This window comes from Chiloscyllium plagiosum, unplaced genomic scaffold, assembly GCF_037043375.1.
Source record: "Chiloscyllium plagiosum isolate Xiang-an unplaced genomic scaffold, Cpla_swu_hap1 HiC_scaffold_36, whole genome shotgun sequence".
Classification (NCBI taxonomy): domain Eukaryota; kingdom Metazoa; phylum Chordata; class Chondrichthyes; order Orectolobiformes; family Hemiscylliidae; genus Chiloscyllium; species Chiloscyllium plagiosum.
In genome coordinates this window covers 20,152,645-20,171,806 of record NW_028270174.1, presented here as the reverse complement: position 1 = coordinate 20,171,806, position 19,162 = coordinate 20,152,645, and the positions used below count along the sequence as shown (strand labels likewise).

Below are 19,162 nucleotides of genomic sequence, written 5' to 3'. Positions count from 1 at the left end.
GGCTAAGTACTGGAAAGTGGGACTGCTGTGCTGATTTGTAGTAGTTTTTTTGTCAGTGCATACTCAATAGGCTGAAGGGCCTCTTCTATACTGTATGATTCTATGATTTGGATTCATCAAACACTGACTATGCTCAATTAGATCATTGTCATCCAGATATCTATCCCTTATAACAGATTCTAGGTTTTCCTCTTCTAGCCATGTACTGCTAACAGTTGTCAAAAAAAAATACATTTTAGGACTCTCAGAACTCCAAACCCTGCATAGCAGATGATTGCGTTCACTTACCCAATGTCTGAGATGTATGAACAGTTGTGGTCAGTAAACACCAGCAATTGAATTACTGAGTGAACAATTTGAGTAAATTTCATCTTCTCATTATGGCCAATGACCAGCTAGAGAGTTTAATAAGTTTTCTAACAGCAAAGTACTACATTATTGATTTTTTTTGTGTGTGTTAATTTTATGGATTACAATTAGTACAATTTACAACAATGAAGTGTTCCAAAAGCCCTTGTAGAAAACCATGGTATCCATCATTTAGAATTTAGCAACATGCTGTTGGTATTGAACATATCTAACCACATTAGTGTGGATCCCTGAGGTTTTGTAATTATGTGCTTTCACAACAAGTTTAATCTTTACATAGATAATATCTGACAGTGCTTTTATAACCTAAATACAAAATATAATGATGACAACATCCAGCAATTAAATATTTAAAAGAAAACAAAAGCATTCATCAAACAGATAGCAATTTGTGGCATTTCCTGTCTCCAGGGAAATAAAGATAACCTGTTTAGTGTTGCTAGAAGTGTTGCTACATGAACAAATTTCTACCCTTCGAGAGAGCAGACGTATAATAAAGAATATGGTTCACAATGAATTAGCATTTGTATCATTTGGAAGAAAACATGTGCAATTATTCAAACCTCTAACAATCACTGTTTTAGCAAGTTTGCTGAGCTGGAAGGCTCATTTCCAGACGTTTCCTTACCCTACTAGGTAACATCTTCAGTGAGCCTCAGGTGAAGCAATGCTACAAATTCCTGCTTTCTATTTATATGTTTGGGTTTCTTTGGGTTGGCGATGTTATTTCCTGTGGTGATATTATTTCCTGTGGTGAAATAACTTCCTGTTCCTTTTCTCAGGGGATGGTAGATGGGGTCTAACCTGATGTGTTTATTGATATCAACAAACTCTTCGAGTTAGACCCCATCTACCACCCCCTGAGAAAAGGAACAGGAAGTGATTTCACCACAGGAAATAACATCACCACAGGAAATAACATCACCACAGGAAATGACATCACCAAACCAAACATATAAATAGAAAGCAGGAATTTTCAGCATTGCTTCACCTGAGGCGCACTGAAGATGTTACCTAGTAGGGTAATAAAACGTCTGGAAATGAACCTTCCAGCTCAGTGAGCAAACCTACATCCAATCACTGTTTTCTACCACATTGGAAAATACAAAGAACTTACCACTGTAAGTGTAAAGACATCCATTTATTTAATTTAGTTTACACAGTGTTAAGATCCCAGCTGATGGTAACACTGGACAAGTCTGATCCTAGAATGAAACTTGGCTCAATAAACAATGAATTTTACTTTTTGAATTTGGTTACCATGGTGATCAGTCATTGAACGTATTCACAGAAGATTGTCATTGTACTTTTAACAAAGAAAAATAATCAAATTTATTACACAATGTAACATCGATAAACACAGGCGAAATTGAGGACTGCAGGTGCTGGAAACCAGAGTCTAGATTGGAGTGGTGCTGGAAAAACACAGCAGGTCAGGCAGCATCCAGGAGCAGGAAAATCGACATTTCGGGCAAAAACCCTTCATCAGGATTTTCCTGCTCCTCGAATGCTGCCTGACCTGCTGTGCTTTTCCAGCACCATTCTAATCGATAAACACAAAATGATTTGGAAATACCTGATCGTAAATAGCAAAAAGAATTTCACACCTTTCTCCCCAATCACCTTTAGCCCTTTTAGCACTCTAATTTCTTACTCAACTGATGAGATAGTCATGGGTTCCTTTGGCAACTTTCTGCATGTTCACCAGATGTGACTCTCTCTCTATCTCACTGAGATATACAGTCACTCATTGAGTTTTCTCTGACAGGACAACTTTGAAATGCTAAACAGCATATTTGATGGTATGGATTTTCTTTCTTCTGAACTTAACCCAATTCTCTGTTCCTCTTTCTCTGGGTTATACAATCTTGGCCTAGTAAACACTTCAGCAAATATTTCACCAGGTAATTTCTCTAGTCACAGCAGAAATCACACCAGTTCTCAGAAATACTGTTCTAAATCTCACATGGAAAAAATTAGTTTCTGACAATGGAAACTAAAAACCAAAAATCAACTTACCTCTACTTTAGAACCTAAGCTCCCAAATAATAATATATTGTAAACCATCCACAACAGTTTATTTCAATAAACAACAAAAACATAAATTTAAAAAAATTGCACCTTTATGTTTTATATTAAACTAGTTCCATTATAGAAAATAGTCTTACATACTTGCTGCATGCTCTATAATTTCATGAAACAGTTTTTGATGAGGGTGCAGATGCTGGATATTCACTATTATTGGATTGCTTTTCAAGAAAAGAGAGAGAGATGTATTTGTACAGTGTCTTTCACAAGTTCAGGCTATGACTGTTTTACAGTGAATGAAACTTCATTGAAATATAGGAAGCAGAAAGTAAGTTCCTATACGAACAATGTGATAACATCCAAATAAATTGGCTTTTTGTTGGGAAGTTGATCGAGGGAGAACTAAATATTCATCAGAATACTGGTTATACATCTCCTTCAAAATAGCGTCATAGGATCTTTTACATTTATCTCAGAGGGCATTACCTCTGTTTAATATCTCATTCAAAAGGTACACCAGCAACAGTGAAGTGCTTCCTCAACACTGCACTGGATTACCAACCTAAATTTCAATCCTAAAGTCCTCGAGAGGGCAAGAACCTGTTTAATCTAAATGAGGGCAAGAGTGCTACCAACTGAGCCTCAGCACAATCTAATTTAACACTGAATACGAATTCAACAAGGCAAGCTGCTTTCAATTATATAGTCACCAGGTAGGCTCCCTCGCCTGAGGTGTGATGATCCTCAGGTTAAACTCACCACTAGTTATCCCCCTCAGAGAGAAACTGTATGCTTCTCTAGTACTATGGTGATTTTACCTTGTCTATTTCAAATGTTACTAACCTGTGGATGATATTGTAGCTCTGCAGGTAGTCCAAGGCTAATGCCAATTCACAGACATAGAGTTTCACAGCTTCTTCATTGAAATGCACATTTTGCTGTAAATGATAGCGTAAATCTCCACCGAGCAAAAGATCTACCACCATAAACATGTCTTCCTCATCTTGGAATGAATACCTGGAAGTAAACATATATTTTTTTTAAAAAATAAAAGAATGTGAATAATGTGCTTTCTTATTCAAATGAAAGTGAAATTATAGGAGTAAAATCAAAACAAAATTTATCACTAAACTGTGAGTCATCATTTCACTATCATAAGACCAAATGAGAAAAAGAGCAAGTCAAAACTAATCAGGCAGATTTTGGAAGAACTCTTGTCTTAATCTATTGAAAAGTGATTTTAGGTGTTAATTCCAAAATAAGATAGCATACGTTCTTAGTTAAGATTATTAATTTTACTGACAATGAAGTGTGGAATGCACAAAGTGATGTTTTGTACTGATTTGCTATTGTACAGGAAATATTTTACTGCATGGAAAATCACAAGATTGGGGTGCATTCCCTCAGTCTCTAAGTCCCCATTGCCTCTACCGCTGTTCAGTGATTATGAAGCTGCTAGCTTATATATTAATAAAAAAGACTGTCAGATTCCATCATAAAAGAGGCATTTGTTTTGTTTAATGAATCATAGAAATGTACAGCACAGAAACACACCCTTCAGTCCAACTTGTCCACGCCGCGAGATACCCCAACCTGATCTAACGCCAATGTGGAGATGCAGATGTTGGACTGGGGTGGACAAGACCAGAAGTCACTTGACACCAGATTATAGTCTAACAGATTGTGGCTGTACAGAACATTGGTTAGGCCACTTTTGAAATATTGCATGCAATTCTGGTCTCCTTCCTATCGGAAGGATGTTGTGAAACTTGAAAGGGTTCAGAAAAGATGTAAAAAGATGTTGCCAGGATTGGACAATTTGATCCATAGGGAGGGGTTGAATAGGCTGGGGCTATTTTCCCTGGAGCATCAGAAGTTGAGGGGTGGTCTGAGAGGTTTATAAAATCATGAGAGGCATGGATTGGATAAATAGATAGTCTTTTTCCCTGGGGTGGGTGAGTCCAGACCAAGAGGGCATAGGTTTAGGGTGAGAGGGGAAAGATATAAAGGAGACCTGAGGGGCAACTTTTTCATGCAGAGGGTGGTGCGTCTATGGGGTGAGCTGCCAGAGGAAGTAGTCGAGGCTGGTAGAATTATAGCATTTAAAAGGCACCTGGAAGGGTATATGAATAGGAAAGGTTTTGAGGGATATGTGCCGAGTGCTGGCAAATGGGATTAGATTAAGTTTGGATATCTGGTCAGAATGGATGAGTTGGACTGAAGGGTCTGTTTCTGTGCTGTACATCTCTATGGCTCTAGTTACGATCTGTCGTTGAATGTCATAATGACATTTACACTCAAGATATTATCAACACATCCTTCATCTCCAAAGAAGCTTGATACAGTGTCTAAGGCACTTTATCACATAGCAATATTCTTTTAAGCTTATATCTGATCACAAAATGATAGCATTGCTATTGTATTAACAATAGCGGCACAACTGCAGCACACAATTAAACACAATGTGGATTTGTGAACATGATATGACAGATCACTTTTACACCCATTTTTCAGTAAAATGGCAAGTGATAATTAAAAAGTAAGATTACATTCATTTACTCAAAATCGTGCTTAGTGTGATAATAAAAGGCAGAAAAATTAGGTTATTTGGATTTATAACAAATCAAAAGAAAGATATTTGAGAAACATCAAATCATGATACCTATTGAGAATACAGAACCAAAAGCAGCATTATACCATATAAATGACATCACACTAGCAGAGATTTTATAAATATAACCTTTGACACCACAAAATAAACATTTGATGTGCACCACCTGTTGGTGCCATGTTAATGCAAGGTGTTTTTTGATGTTACTTACAACTAAACTGGTAGAGATTTGATAAACCACTCATCGTGACAGTATGTTATCAGAGATTACATAAATATCTCCCGAAGGCATTACATTAATAAAGATTAGATCTGTCATTCAATCGAAATTGCTAACTGGTCGAAGGACTGACTATGGGAATATATTATTAGCCACATTCACTAATTCAAGGGAAATACCTACATAGATATGCAATACGGATAAATATACTTCATGTATACTTTTCTCATGGCTATAAAATGTGGGAATCTGTGAATGGAACATGCACCAGATTTATGACCAGTATTCAATCCCAGTGAAGTTCTGCACTGCCAACAGAATCAAGGCTAATACTGTACCTGAACTACAATTTGAAACTTGGTGTAACTGAGATTAAATGGATATCATACAGTGCAATTGATTCTACTGCATATCAAATAAAAATACTATCATTATGGATCAGATACACAACACTTGCACAAACTGAAACAGAGATGAAAACTCCGACTCCTCCAGGTAATAGACAAGTGTCACCTACCAGTTATGCATCAACACAGAATTGAAAATGATGCATAAATCTAAGGGTTAAATAAATGCCTCATTCCAGTACACATTCAACCATGAATGAGGGAAACACCACCTGCCAATGCCAAGGATTAGACGTGTGTCACATTAGTTCTTTGATAATTGAACCTAACTTTGTTCTTTACAGAGATATAACACATTCAACTTGGCTTGGTAGCTAATAATGAAGTGCAAGTACACCTACTGAGTTTTCTTTTCTCGAGTTTGGGATATAGAGAGAAATTTATTGTTGTAGTTCCACAGAGGTTTGGTAATTTTGCACAGACCGGGGATTAAATCTTCCTGTCAGAGCAAATTACTGCAGGTGCTGGAATCACCTACTCACATGCCCACTTGTCTATCCTCAGCATGCTGCAATGCTTCAGCGAATCAGCATAAACTGAATCATCTTCAGATTAGGGTTGTTACGGCCTGAGATGCATCGAGTCATACAGAAGTACAGCACGGAAACAGACCCTTCGGTCCAAGTTGTCCACGCCAACCAGATATCCTAACCTAATCTGTTCCCATTTGCCAGTATTTGGCCCATATCCCTCCAAATCCTTCCTATTCATATACTCATCCAGATGCCTTTTAAATGCTGCAATTGTACCGGCCTCCACTACTTCCTCTGACAGCTCATTCCATACATGCATTACCCTTGGCATGAATAGGTTGCCCCTTAGATCCCTTTTATTTCTTTCCCCCTCACCTTACATCTATGCTACTCCTCAGCCCATTGGTCCATCTGATCAAGATCCTGTTGTATTCTGAGATAACCTTCTTCGCTGTCCACTACACCTCCAAATTTGGTGTCACCTGCAAACTTACTAACTATACCTCCTATGTTCACATCCAAATCATTTATATAAATGCCAAAAAGTAGTGGACCCAGCACCGATCCTTGTGGACTTCCATGGGTCAAAGCCCTCCAGTCTGAAAAACAACCCTACATCACCACCTTCTGTCTTCTACCTTTGAGCCAGTTCTGTATCCAAATGGCTAGTTCTCCTTGTATTCCATGAGATCTAACCTTGCTAACCAGTCTCCCATGGGGAACTTTTCGATTGCCTTACTGAAGTCCATATAGATCACGTCCACCACTCTGCGCTCATCAATCCTCTTTGATATTTCTTCAAAAAAAACTCAATCAATTTCATGAGAGATGATTTCCCATGCGACAAAAGTGAGGACTGCAGATGCTGGAGAGTCAAGATTAGAGTGGTGCTGGAAAAGCACCACCTCATTCCTGATGAAGGGCTTTTGCCTGAAACACCGATTTTCCTGCTCCTTGGATGCTGCCTGACCTGCTGTGTTCTTCCAGCACTATTCTAATCATGATTTCCTACACACAACACCATGCTGACTATCCCTGATCAGTCATTTCCTTTCCAAATACATGTAAATGCTGTCCCTCAGGACTTCTGGATTTAATATGGAGTTCTGCAGCTACAGGCTGTGAATCCACACCCATTCCTTCACTTCCTTTTGGCTTTACTTGTTACATTCTCTGTCACCATGTCCTCTCTGCCCCCATCACAGTGGGACTGTCTGCTATTTCCAGTCTGGCAGTTAGGCACACCATTATTCTACCATCCTCACATTCTAGTCACTTAATTGGTACTATCAGCAGCTTCTATCCCCCAGCACTCCATGCCTCCAACCCGCCACCATCGCATATATGATGCCCCTTCCACACTACACGTCAGCTCTGAAGAAGAATCATCTAGAGTTAAAACTTTAGGTTGCTCGCTCTCCACAGATGCTGTCTGACCTGCTGTGATTGCCAGTATTTTTTGCTTTCAGATTATGTCTTCCTGTCATATGGGCTCTCAATATTGTACCATATTCAGCATTTGTAAGCTGAGCTATCAAACATCTTGAATCTTTGCTGATTATCTGGATTAATTACAGCAGGAACAGCTTAAATATACTAAAGTGATTTATTGGCCTCACATAAAATACCAATACTCCTCCTCAAATTCTAACAGTCAACTTATTGGTCTATCTCCTTTGATGTGACAGCTCTTGATATCAGAGCTACATTTAACCAAGTGTGACATCAAGGTAAAACTAGACTCAATGGGAACCGGGGTAAAACTCGTTGCTCCTGTTAGGCCTAGTGTGACGTTCTTTTCCTGAGGTTACACACACAAGATGCAATTCGCACACACCAACTTCTGCAAACAGTTAAAGTTTATTAAAGCCTGTACAAGTGAGGTGACCCCCTTTGACATGCTTCGTAGGTGTGCAAAGTCAAGTCAAAAGAGGCCCCGAATAAAGAAAATACATTCCCTTTATACAGGTCAGTTGATAATGTTACAAGGAGTCTGGCCACTCCCTCCCCATAACCACATGTTACCCCAGGAACAATGGTGGGATGAGGTCATCCTCGGAGATAAAGTAAATGTAAATGCACTAATCCTGGGGAATCGTTATGCAAACAATTTCCTGACTCCATGAATCCCCAAGACAATGTCGGTGTGATATATTCTAGCCTTGGGGCGGCCCTGCAAATGAATTCTGGCTCCGCTACTTCCCCGGACAATGTAGGTGTGATATACTTCAGTATCGGGGGATGATCACGCAAACAAATTTGATTGGCTATGAAAGCATTTCTGAATGGAAAGGACTGAATGAGAGTTTAATTTGACAATAGCAGGAGAGTAGTAGGAAATGGCTGGCCAAATGAAGTGGGAGTCATCCACATTCCTGCAGTCACCCCCACACACTTCCAGAATGTTCAGCTTCTGGAGAAAGACAATACAGTTTAACCCTTCAACATTACATTAATGTCCAGACAGATAGTACAATTTAATCTTTTAACATTACACTGGTACAAAGGGGGATGTTGAGATTGTTGGAGGTCATTCCTCTTAGAGCTAGAATAGTTCTTCAAGAGTTCCTCAGGTTAGTGACCTTGGACCAACCACCTTGAACTACCTTGTCAGTGCCCTTCCCTCCATAGCATGGTGAGAAATGGGAATGTTGGCTGATAATTGCAAAATGTTCAGCACCATTTGCTGCTCCTCAGATACTGAAGCAATCCATGTTCATTAGTAGCATGACCTCGGCAATTTCCAGGTTTGGGGCAATAACAAGCAACATTTGTATCACACAAGTGCCAGGAAATGATTAGCTCTGACAAGAGAGAATCTAACCAACACCCCTTGTCATTTAAACTAGTACCTCACATCCTGGGGAGTCACCATTCACTAGAAATTAAACTGAACAAACTATGCGAATATTGTGGCTACAAGAACAAGTAGAGGCTAGGACCACTGCAGTGAGTAATGCACCTCCTGACACAACAAAGTGCACTATCTACAAGATACAATCAACTAGGTGAAAGTGAGGACTGCAGATGCTGCAGATTAGAAATAATTTCTGATGAAGGGCTTTTGCCTGAAATGTCGATTCTTCTGCTCCTCCGAAGCTGCCTGACCTGCTGTGCTTTTTCAGCACCACACTCTCTACAAGATATAACCCAAGTCACACTTGTGATAGAATCTTTCAACTTACCTGGAACAGTGCAGCTCCAGCAAGACACAAGAAGCTAGATATCCTCCAGCATGATGCAGCTCACTTGGTTGCACTAGTTCTGGTGTACCTACACCAAATGGACTGGAGCAGTTCAAATCAGCAGCACACCACCACCATCTCAAGGGCAATGAGAATAGGCAAATGCACTCATCCCATAAATTTAAACTAAAACTGTGTACTATGGTGACCTTTGGACAACAAGCATAACCATTTTCTTGCTGTACTCATTTAAAGGTTGAATATATTATAATGTTCAGCATCAATACACATGATCTACAATGCTGATGTTAAGGTCATCGTTCCATTACGGCTCTTAAGGAGTCATTTTGGCCCATTGAGTCCATGCTGACACATTGGAGAAAGATCCGCTAAGTCAAATTCTCAAGTTGCAAGTTTATTTTCCCTCAAGTGCCCAACCAATTTCCTTTGATATCATCATCTCTGCTTTGACATCCTTAATGGCAATAGGTTCCAGCGCACCACCACTCACCTTTTAAAAAGGTTGTTCCTTATATCCCTCTTCATCTCTTTCCCAAAACCTTAAATCTGTGTTTCCCAAACATTCTACCACCAACTAATGGAAACAGCTTTTCCCAATCTACCTATCATAATCTTGTACATCTCTGTTTAATTTCCTCTAATCACTTGATGGAGAACAATTCCAACATCTCTCAGTTAAAATCCCTCAGCCCTCGAATCATTCGGGTAAATCTTGAGTCCTTTGAAGGACCGTCATGTTCTTCTTAAAATGTGGTAACCAAACCTAGAGCACTTCAAGGGTTCTGTACAACTGCTGGTCTTGTAACCAATTATGAAGTTCAAGATCTTGCATGCATTTTTAATCACACACTAACTGCCTTTCTACCTTCAAAGGATTTATGCACATAAATCTCTGGTCTCGAGGACACTACTTACTCCTTATAATAATTCAAATCATATTGCCTCTTCCTATCCCTTCTGCCATAATGCAACACATCTCAATTCTTTGTCAATCTGTCAATCTCCTGTCAATTCAATTCAATCTGCCACTTGCTTGACCATTCTGCTAGCCCATCTATGTCATATTGCAGTTGATTGGTGTCATTCTCACTGTTTGTCAAGTTTCCTATCATTGGCAAACTGTGAAAATTTTACTCTATATTTCAATATCTGAGTCATTTATGTGTATCAAGAGAAAAAAGCACTTTTCCAAACACTGACCCTGGGAGAAAACCATAGTTAACTGTACTGGTCTGCTATAGCGCTAAGGGAATTTAACATGAGCAAAAAACAGAAAATTTTACAGGAACTAAAATCCTGAATTGTTATTTGCATGTATTATTAATATTAATGTTTAACATGATAAATTTTATGTCAAGTTACACGATTTGTTATAACATTTACTATCTATTTATTAGATGAAAAAGTTACGTATCCCCACTCTCTGTTAAGCTTCAACCCTCTCTTCAGCATTTTATTTCACTGAATTATGAAGGAAAAGTGAATTTTAAACATGACTATAGGTATAATACAAACTTCTGCCGTTCCTTAAAACTCAGTATTGAATTTTGTACAAAAGCTTGATTGTAATGCAAGCTTAAATATATGATGCAGTTTTGTTCATCAATGAAAATCTCCATCTTCATAGCATTTGCATGGGATGGTATAAACTAACACTGTGAATACCTCACTTAAAGCCTAACTGATATACCTCATCAATGACAACAAGCTACTGCTAATAAAAATAGCTCTACCCTGGCTTTGAAACAAATTCATTCTTGGAATGTTACACACTACTGCAACTTGTGTGTCATTGCTTCAGAATGGAATTGTGATTTCAGCAATATTGAAAGGTTTACATTTCTCCAGTAAATAGATCTTTTGCCAAAATCTTTGAGCGATTTATTTTTCTTCACCAACCCCAGAACAATTTAAAAGGATTTTCTTCCAGGCATCAGTATGAAAGCACAACTCATTTAACCCTGTTACTGATTGGAATGACATTTTAAAATTACTTGGCAAACATACAGAATCTAGATTAAGTCTAGAAGAAATACTCATCGATAGAGGTTCCCTGTTTCCTGTAAACTAACAAAGAGAAAAACTATCCATCAATCAGCTGTTAAAAAGGTGGAGGGTCAGTGTGGACACAATAAGCCAAATGACCTGCCCTCACAGTGTAGGGATTCTATGAAATTCAACAGCAAAATGTAACTGAAGTGTTAGTTTCAATAAAACGAGAAAACAGAAAAAGACGACTTGGTAATTATTTGTGATTTGCATAACATGCCAGGTTTAATTTAGCTGTTGATTTTGAAGAATCTTTTTTTCAAAACACGCAAAGATAAAAATAAACTCTAAATATTGATTCTGGTGGAAATTAATCACTCACTCACATTGTAAAGTGTAGCAAGAGAATCTTTGAAATTCCCGACTCTAAGCAAAGTGATTTTACATTTGTGATCTTCTTATCAGCTTAAAAGCTGATGGCAAGTTGAAAGCATGAGCACACCAGATTGTATTCTACAGCAGATCAGATACTTGGCTTATCTGTCGACTCAATAGCCACAGCTTTTTTTGAGCAATATTCTGACTGAGTCGTGCTTTGCACCTTACAATATGAGCGAGAGTAAATCAGTGGAAAACAGAATTTGCTTATTTGGACAATGTCACCGGGCTCTCCTGGGAAACACACATAGATTAGAGGGCACAGTGGCTCAGTAGTTGGAACTACTGCCCGACAGTACTAGGAAGCCGGGTTCGAATCCAGCCTCGGGTGACTATCTGTGTGGAGTTTGCTCATTCTCCCCATGTCTGTGTGGATTTCCTCTCACAGTTCAAAGATGTGCAGGTTAGGTGAATTGGCCATGCTAAGTTGTTCCATAGTGTTCAAGGATGTGTAAGTTAGAGGTATTAGTCAGGGGTAAATATAGGGTAGGGGGAATGGACCTGGTTGGCTTTACTCTTCGAAGATGGACTTGTTGGGCCAAAGGGTCTGTTTCCACGCTGTAGGGATTCTATATCTAACCATTCTCTCGCTAAAACATTTCCCTCTTGTGTATTTTTCAAATCTCTTTCCTTCCACCTTAAAAATGTGCCCCCTCATCTTGAAATCCCCCATCCTAGGGAAAATACCCCTATCATTAACTCTATCTATATGTCTCATTATTTTATAAACATTTGTAACATCACCTCTCAACCTCCTACACTCTGGTGGAAAAAGTTCCAGTCTATCCAACCTTTTTTTATAACTCAAACATTCCATACTCGGCAACATCCTGGGGAATGTCTTCTGAACCTTCTCCAGCTTAATAATATCCTTCCTATAATAGGGTGACCAGAACCGGACACCATATTCCAGAAGAAGTCTTACCAATGTCGCATACCCAACTTCTGAAATAAAATAAAAATAGATATTTGGGAATGTGTTGCAGATCATCTTAGAAATGTGAAGCAGTTATAATTCCAGAAGTGTTCAATCTGCTCATATGTTTGTTCTTTTTTGTTTCCAGTGTGGGTAATTATTTCAAGAGCAATATTACATTGAGATGGATCTGAAACTAACCAAGGAGCAGATGAAACTGCATGCCCAACTGCAGAGTGCAGTCCCGAAGAAATATGATAGAAGCAGATTTAATACATAAATTATTTGTGACTGCAAATTGTAGGTCGAGCAGTTAAAAAAAACCTGTATGAGATTTGCAGTATACTGAATCTCCACCATTTAAGTTGTGTGACTTACCAATAACAGGAGAAATAAAACATGGTGCTGGCAATTATTTTTAAAATAAAGCAGTGTTTTCAGCTTGAGAATGACAGGAAAATTCCTCTGACAAGATTTGACGACGAACTCCAGAAACAATAATCAAAACACAAGCACTGAGCACTCAACTTGTGAGGGGATTTATGCAAACTGCTGGAGTGCAAAAGCATACAAGCCAAAAAAAAGTCTCGAACTGCAGTTACGAACAACACTGGGCAGAATTTTTACAAAATAAACAAAGGAGCTGTATTGCTGTATCTTCACACATGGTGATCTTCTGAATGTTACTACGATGCAAGTGATATAAAAGATCATGATAAATCCCCAAGATATCAAGAACATTTGCAAAACATATGGAACATTGGAAAAATGGCTACCAAAATCTTTAGTCAAAAGTGTAGTGCTTGAAAAGCACAGAAGGTCAGGCAGCATCCGTGGAGCAGGAGAATCGATGTTTGGGGCATAAACCCTTCATCAGGAATGATGAAGGGCTTATATCCGAAACTTCTCCTGCTCCTTGGATGTTGCCTGACCTGCTGTGCTTTTCCAGAACTACACACTTGACTCTGATCTCCAGTATCTGCAGTCCTCACTTTCTCCTACCAAAACTTTTAGCCTGAATTTGAAGGTCACGAATGTCCTATTTGAATGCAGAGTATTTAACAGAGGATGGAGCTATGTTTTCTATATTTATCTTTGCAGAAGCAGCTGAGCAAGCCGAGAAAATAAAAACGTCCAGCTGAAATGATGGATTGCCTAAAATCAACACTTCAGGCCCAAGAACAGCAGAGAGATCTTGCTAAGCTGTAGCTATGAGTAATGCTGAAAATCAAATTCCTATAAAAGTAAACTTCTGGATTCACCACCTATATCTGATGGCTAATGGGCGACAGCTACAGTAATCAATTGATACGTTTGTCAATAAGTGCTGTGCTACGAGGGGAGGAGTGTGGTTTTTCAAAATCTGAGGTGAATAGGAAAAGGAGCCAATTACAGTTTCAAAACCTATTGAAGCTTTCCAAAAGGACTTATTGGAGTAAAAGAAATGAAATTAACACATTGCTTAAACATGACAGAAAATATAAAAGCATTTGTAGTGATTGGAACAAAGTCCAGGTGGATCTCATTGACTGAGATCTTTGATTGGGGTTGTTAACCTGAATGTAACACCTGACTGAAAGACATAAACAGGATATTCAGAGAGTCTCCTCATTCCAGGGACTGACTCTGAGCTGGCGGTCAGAGCTCATGTACTGTGCACATGTAAATAAAGGGTGACTTGGTGACAAGATACTGGCCTCGGTGCAGTTATCTCACCATTGTAACCTGTCAACAACATCCGAATGCGTTCAGAATTGTGACCAGTTTTAGCACAGTAGCCAGGGTTGAGAAGTTAGCAAGTTGCCTGGGAAGTGCAGTTGTTGAATCTACCACAAAACTGTCCTACAGAGTCATAGGGATGTACAGCACAGAAACAGATCCTTCAGTCCAACTCGTCCATGCCAACCATATGTCCTAACCTAATCTAATCCCATTTGCCAGCACTTGGCCCATATCCCTCAAAACTCTTCCTATTTATATACCCATCCAGTTGCCTTTTAAATGTTGCAATTGGACCAGACTCCACCACTTTCTCTGGCAGCTCATTCCATTCTCACATCACCTTGTGTGTGAAAAGGATGCCCCTTAAGTCTCTTTTATATCTTTCTCCTCTCACCCAAAACCTATGCCCTTTAGTTGTGGACTCCCCAACCCCAGGGAAAAGACTTTGTTTATTTATCCTATCCATGCCCCTCATGATTTTATAAACCTCGATAAGATCACCCCTCAGCCTTCTTCACTATCCTATCTAACTTCAACTCTACTGTCAAGGAATTATGAACCTGCACTCCAAGGTCTCTTTGTTCAGCAGCACTCCAAGGACCTTATCATTAAGTGTATACGTCCTGCGCTGATTTGCTTTTCCAGAATTCAGCATCTGACATTTATATGTAATAAACTCCATTTGTACTCAGAGATCTTTGCAAGCCAGGCAGGGTGAATGGAGGCTGGGCTCAATAAAGCAAGAAACCTGGTTCCAAAGATACAACCAGAAGCTACAAATGGGATGCAACCAAATAAAACACAATGTCAGAATTCAACTCTTACACCAGGCTAGCAGTCACAACAAGGATTGCATGGGAGTCCTGCTTTAACACAAGCATTTGACATTAGCAGCAAAACTGACCAAGACCTGCATTTTGTCACAACATCCAGGTCTTAAAGCTCACAGAAAAATCTAGTCCCTTATTTTAGTTATGAAGGTAGAAGATTAAGCACTTCCAGACCATGGTTTAGGCTGTAAGTACAGGTGCGGTTTATTGAAAGTATGAGTGTGAACTATAGATAAAAGTTGTCACTATTTTGGGGGAGTTGTTTTTTTTCTAATAACGTGTTTCCCTCTTGCGTAGACCAATACAAGATAAATTCCACTAACTCTACTGATATAAAATGTCAACTTGCAACCGTGATGATGATTAGAAAAAGCAGCAGAATAAAGTTGAAGTAACATTTTAGTCTCCAATAGAAATCAAATGACGATATTAATATTCCAATCGAAAATGTGATGGAACATCCAATTCATTATACTACCATTCCCAAAAGAGCAAGTGACAGGGCTATAAGAGTTGATTTTTGGCATTGTATCTTTTCTTTTAAAGAACAGAATCAATAGCAGCTTGTGAAACCCAGGGAAACTGATGAGAGTTGCCAATTGGTAAAAGGGATTAGAGCTTTTACATGATAAAGTGGCATTGACTCATGCCGTGGCCATCACTACCACTCATAGGATTAGTTTTACCAGAGTAATAAAATAACCCTGAATAATGAATTCAAAATGACACATGGAATGAAATGGATTTTAAGCTGAATGATTTCCTTTGAAATGAAACACTCGAATTGCAGGCATTAGAAGTGACATTTGTCATAATGGCTCATTCTGTTTGCCAGTAGACTGATCAGCCTGAGGATAACTTTATTCCCAGCATTGTTGGAGAAAAGGGAAAGAAGAACAATGAGGCTCAAAAATTATCAGACAGAATACTACTATTCGCTGAGCTAGAGCAAGAAATTTTATACAGTCAGCAATGAGACACAGCCCAACATTAACTGAAGCCCAGGATTAGGGCTCGGTATGAAACACAGTGATATCACAAGAAAACTAGAAGTTCATTGGTTGGTAATAGCTGCTAATTTGACTATGATAGGTTACTTCCAGATTGAAGGTAAATAGAAAAAAAATTTACAGATTACAAATCAAAAGATCAAAAAGATTACCAACTATATTTCCTACCCCTAGTAGGAGATTAAAAAAAAACACATTAAGAACTAAGTAAATAAAATACAGGTGCAGGGCCAGGTAACGTGTTGTACCTGCATGATGGAGGAGCTTTGAACCCCATTGTGGTTCACAGTAAGCACATTTGGAGCAACTGTTGGTTGCTTGAGGAACCCGGCTTAGAGTTGATGAGATGGAATCTGAGCTTCGAACACTGTGACACAACAGGGAGGGTGAGAATTATCTGGACAGTGTATTTCAGGAGGCAGTCACACCCCTTAGATTAACAACCTCAAATTTAGTCAGTGGTCAGGGGCAAGGTGTGACTATGAGTAAGGCAGGTAGAAGGATCCAGGAGGTTGTGCTAAAGGAGCCTTAGGCCTTTAGCTCATCTGATAGGTTTGAGGTTCTTGTTCCCTGTGTGGACGAGAGCAAGGCTGTCAGGGGAATGAGCAATGATCATCTCAAATGAGCATCTCATCTAGGTTGCAGAGGAACTTGGAGTGTGAGGGTAAAAATAGAAGTGTCGTGGTCCACATAGGTATAACAATATTGGTAGAAAGAGGAAAGATGTACTACTGAGTGAATCGGGGTAGCGGGGAGCTAAATTATAAAGCAGAACCAAAAAGCCAATAACCTCTGCTTCACTACATGAGCCACTAATTGGCATACAGACTAAAGAGGTAAATGAGTGGCTCAAAAACTGGTGTGAGAGAAACAGGTTGAAATTTGAGAGACATTGGCACCAGGACTGGGGAAGGGGGAAGCTGTTCCAATAGGACAGATTCCATCTGAATCAAGCTGGAATCCATGAAAAGCTATAACATAAAATGTAGAGGAGAAGGTAGACTGCTGGTTTAGTGATGGGGTTGATTGTTACTGGAAAATGAAAGGAAAAGATAGAATGTGCAAAAGTCATATTGCACCAAGGAACCATAAAAGTATAGGGAAATTTGACAACAGAACAAACTTAAGGGCTTTGTGCACAAAGCATTTGGAATAAGGTAGATGAACTGATGGCACAAAATAAGATAACTGAATGTGATCTCATAGCCATCATAGAAACATGGTTATAAGGAGATCAAAACCAGGAACTTAATATTCAGAGATATTTTACTTTTCAGAGTGACAGAAGGGTTGGAAGAGATAGCACTGTTAATAAGAAATAAAATGATGATCTAAGCTCAGATGATGTACAGTCCATTTGGGTGGATGTAAAAACGAAAAAGGGAAAGAAGACATTGATAGGAGTAGAGTACAGGCTCTTAGATGGTAGCCACTCCATGGCAAGGGCTAGAAATGAACAAGTAATAGGAGAATGGAAAAAGAAAACAATAATTATGGGGGCGATATTGATCTTCACGTTGCTCGGATTAATCAAATTGGAAAAGGTAGCTATGATACCAAATTCATACAGTGCAATTGGAATAGTTTCCTGGAGCAGTCAGTCATTGAGCCAACCAGGGAGCAGTCTATCTTGGTAAATGAGTAATGAGGCAGGTTTAATAAATAACATACAAATAAAAGAGACCCTAGGAAGTAGCGATCATAATATGATAAAGTGCAATATTCATCTTGAGTGTAAGAAATATGGGTGAGAAACAATTGTATTTAACTTAAGGGTAGAGCTAACTAAAGTGACAGGTGAGCAGGCATGATAGTAAAAAAGCAGTGGCAGATACCTAAAGAGGTAATTCATATCTCTCAGCAAAAATACTCCCAGTGTAGAGGTAACATTCTAAGAGAGGAATATAACATGATTAATTAAGCAAGTTAAGAAGATTATAAAGTTGAAAGAAAAAGCATGTAAGAAGGCCAAATTCAGTGACAGCCCCAAAGGGGCTAAATTCAGAATCCAGAAAAGGAGATAAAAGATAATGAGTATAAAAGATAATAAATGCAGAGGAACTAAACTACAAGAACAAACTCTTGTGGAATATAAAAACTGACAATAAACTTCTTTATATAAAGGAAGGGAGAGGTCAGAGTGAACATAGTTCCCCTAGAAAAAGTATTTGGGAAACCTGTTTTGGGAAAGAATGAAACTGCAGACGTGTTTAACAGATATTTTGTATAAGTCTTTATAGTGGAAGTCCAGTTGAAGTTGTTGGTCAATGGCAATCCCTAGGATATTCATTATATGGGATTCAGTGATGGCAACACCATTGAATGTCAAGAGGCAATGGTTAGATTGTCTCTTATTGCCTGGCATTTGTATTGCACAAATGTTACTTGCCATTTGTCAGCCCAAGCCTGGATAATGTCCAGGTCTTATTGCATTTGCACATGGATTGCTTCAGTATCTGAGGAGTCATGAATAGTGCTGAACATTGGCAAACACCTTCAATTCTGACTTTTTAATGGAGGGAAGGACATTGGTGAAGCAGATGAAGATAACTGGGTGTGGGACACTACCCTGAGGAACTCCTGCAGGGATGTCCTGGAGCTGAGATGACTGAGCTCCAACAAACATAATATATCTTCTGGGTGTGACTCCAACCATAAGAGAGGTTGTACCCTGACACTCATTGATTCTAATTTTGGTAGGGCTCCTCGATGACACACTTGGTCAAATGTGACATTAATGTCAAGGGCTGTCACATACATTCCACTTCATTAATGACTTGGAGGAAGGAAGTCAATGTATTGTATCCAAATTTGACACAAACATAGGTGGAAAGGGAAGTTGTGAGAGTTTAAACAAAAAGATTAAACTGTTTTAATCAAATAGTTTACAGAAAGATATTGATAGGTTAAGTAAGAGGGCAAATGGATTATAAATGTGGGAAA

At 38.9% G+C, this 19,162-nt stretch overlaps 1 protein-coding gene across 1 annotated transcript in view; it reads right to left on the bottom strand.

Moving 5' to 3' along the window:
• Nucleotides 1–19,162, bottom strand: part of LOC122539420 (serine/threonine-protein kinase 32B-like) — a 357,967-nt gene that overhangs the window by 188,982 nt on the left and 149,823 nt on the right. The window contains exon 4 of the mRNA XM_043674242.2: nt 3,241–3,414. Coding sequence (XP_043530177.1) covers nt 3,241–3,414 — 174 coding nt within the window. The remainder of the gene's footprint in view (nt 1–3,240; nt 3,415–19,162) is intronic.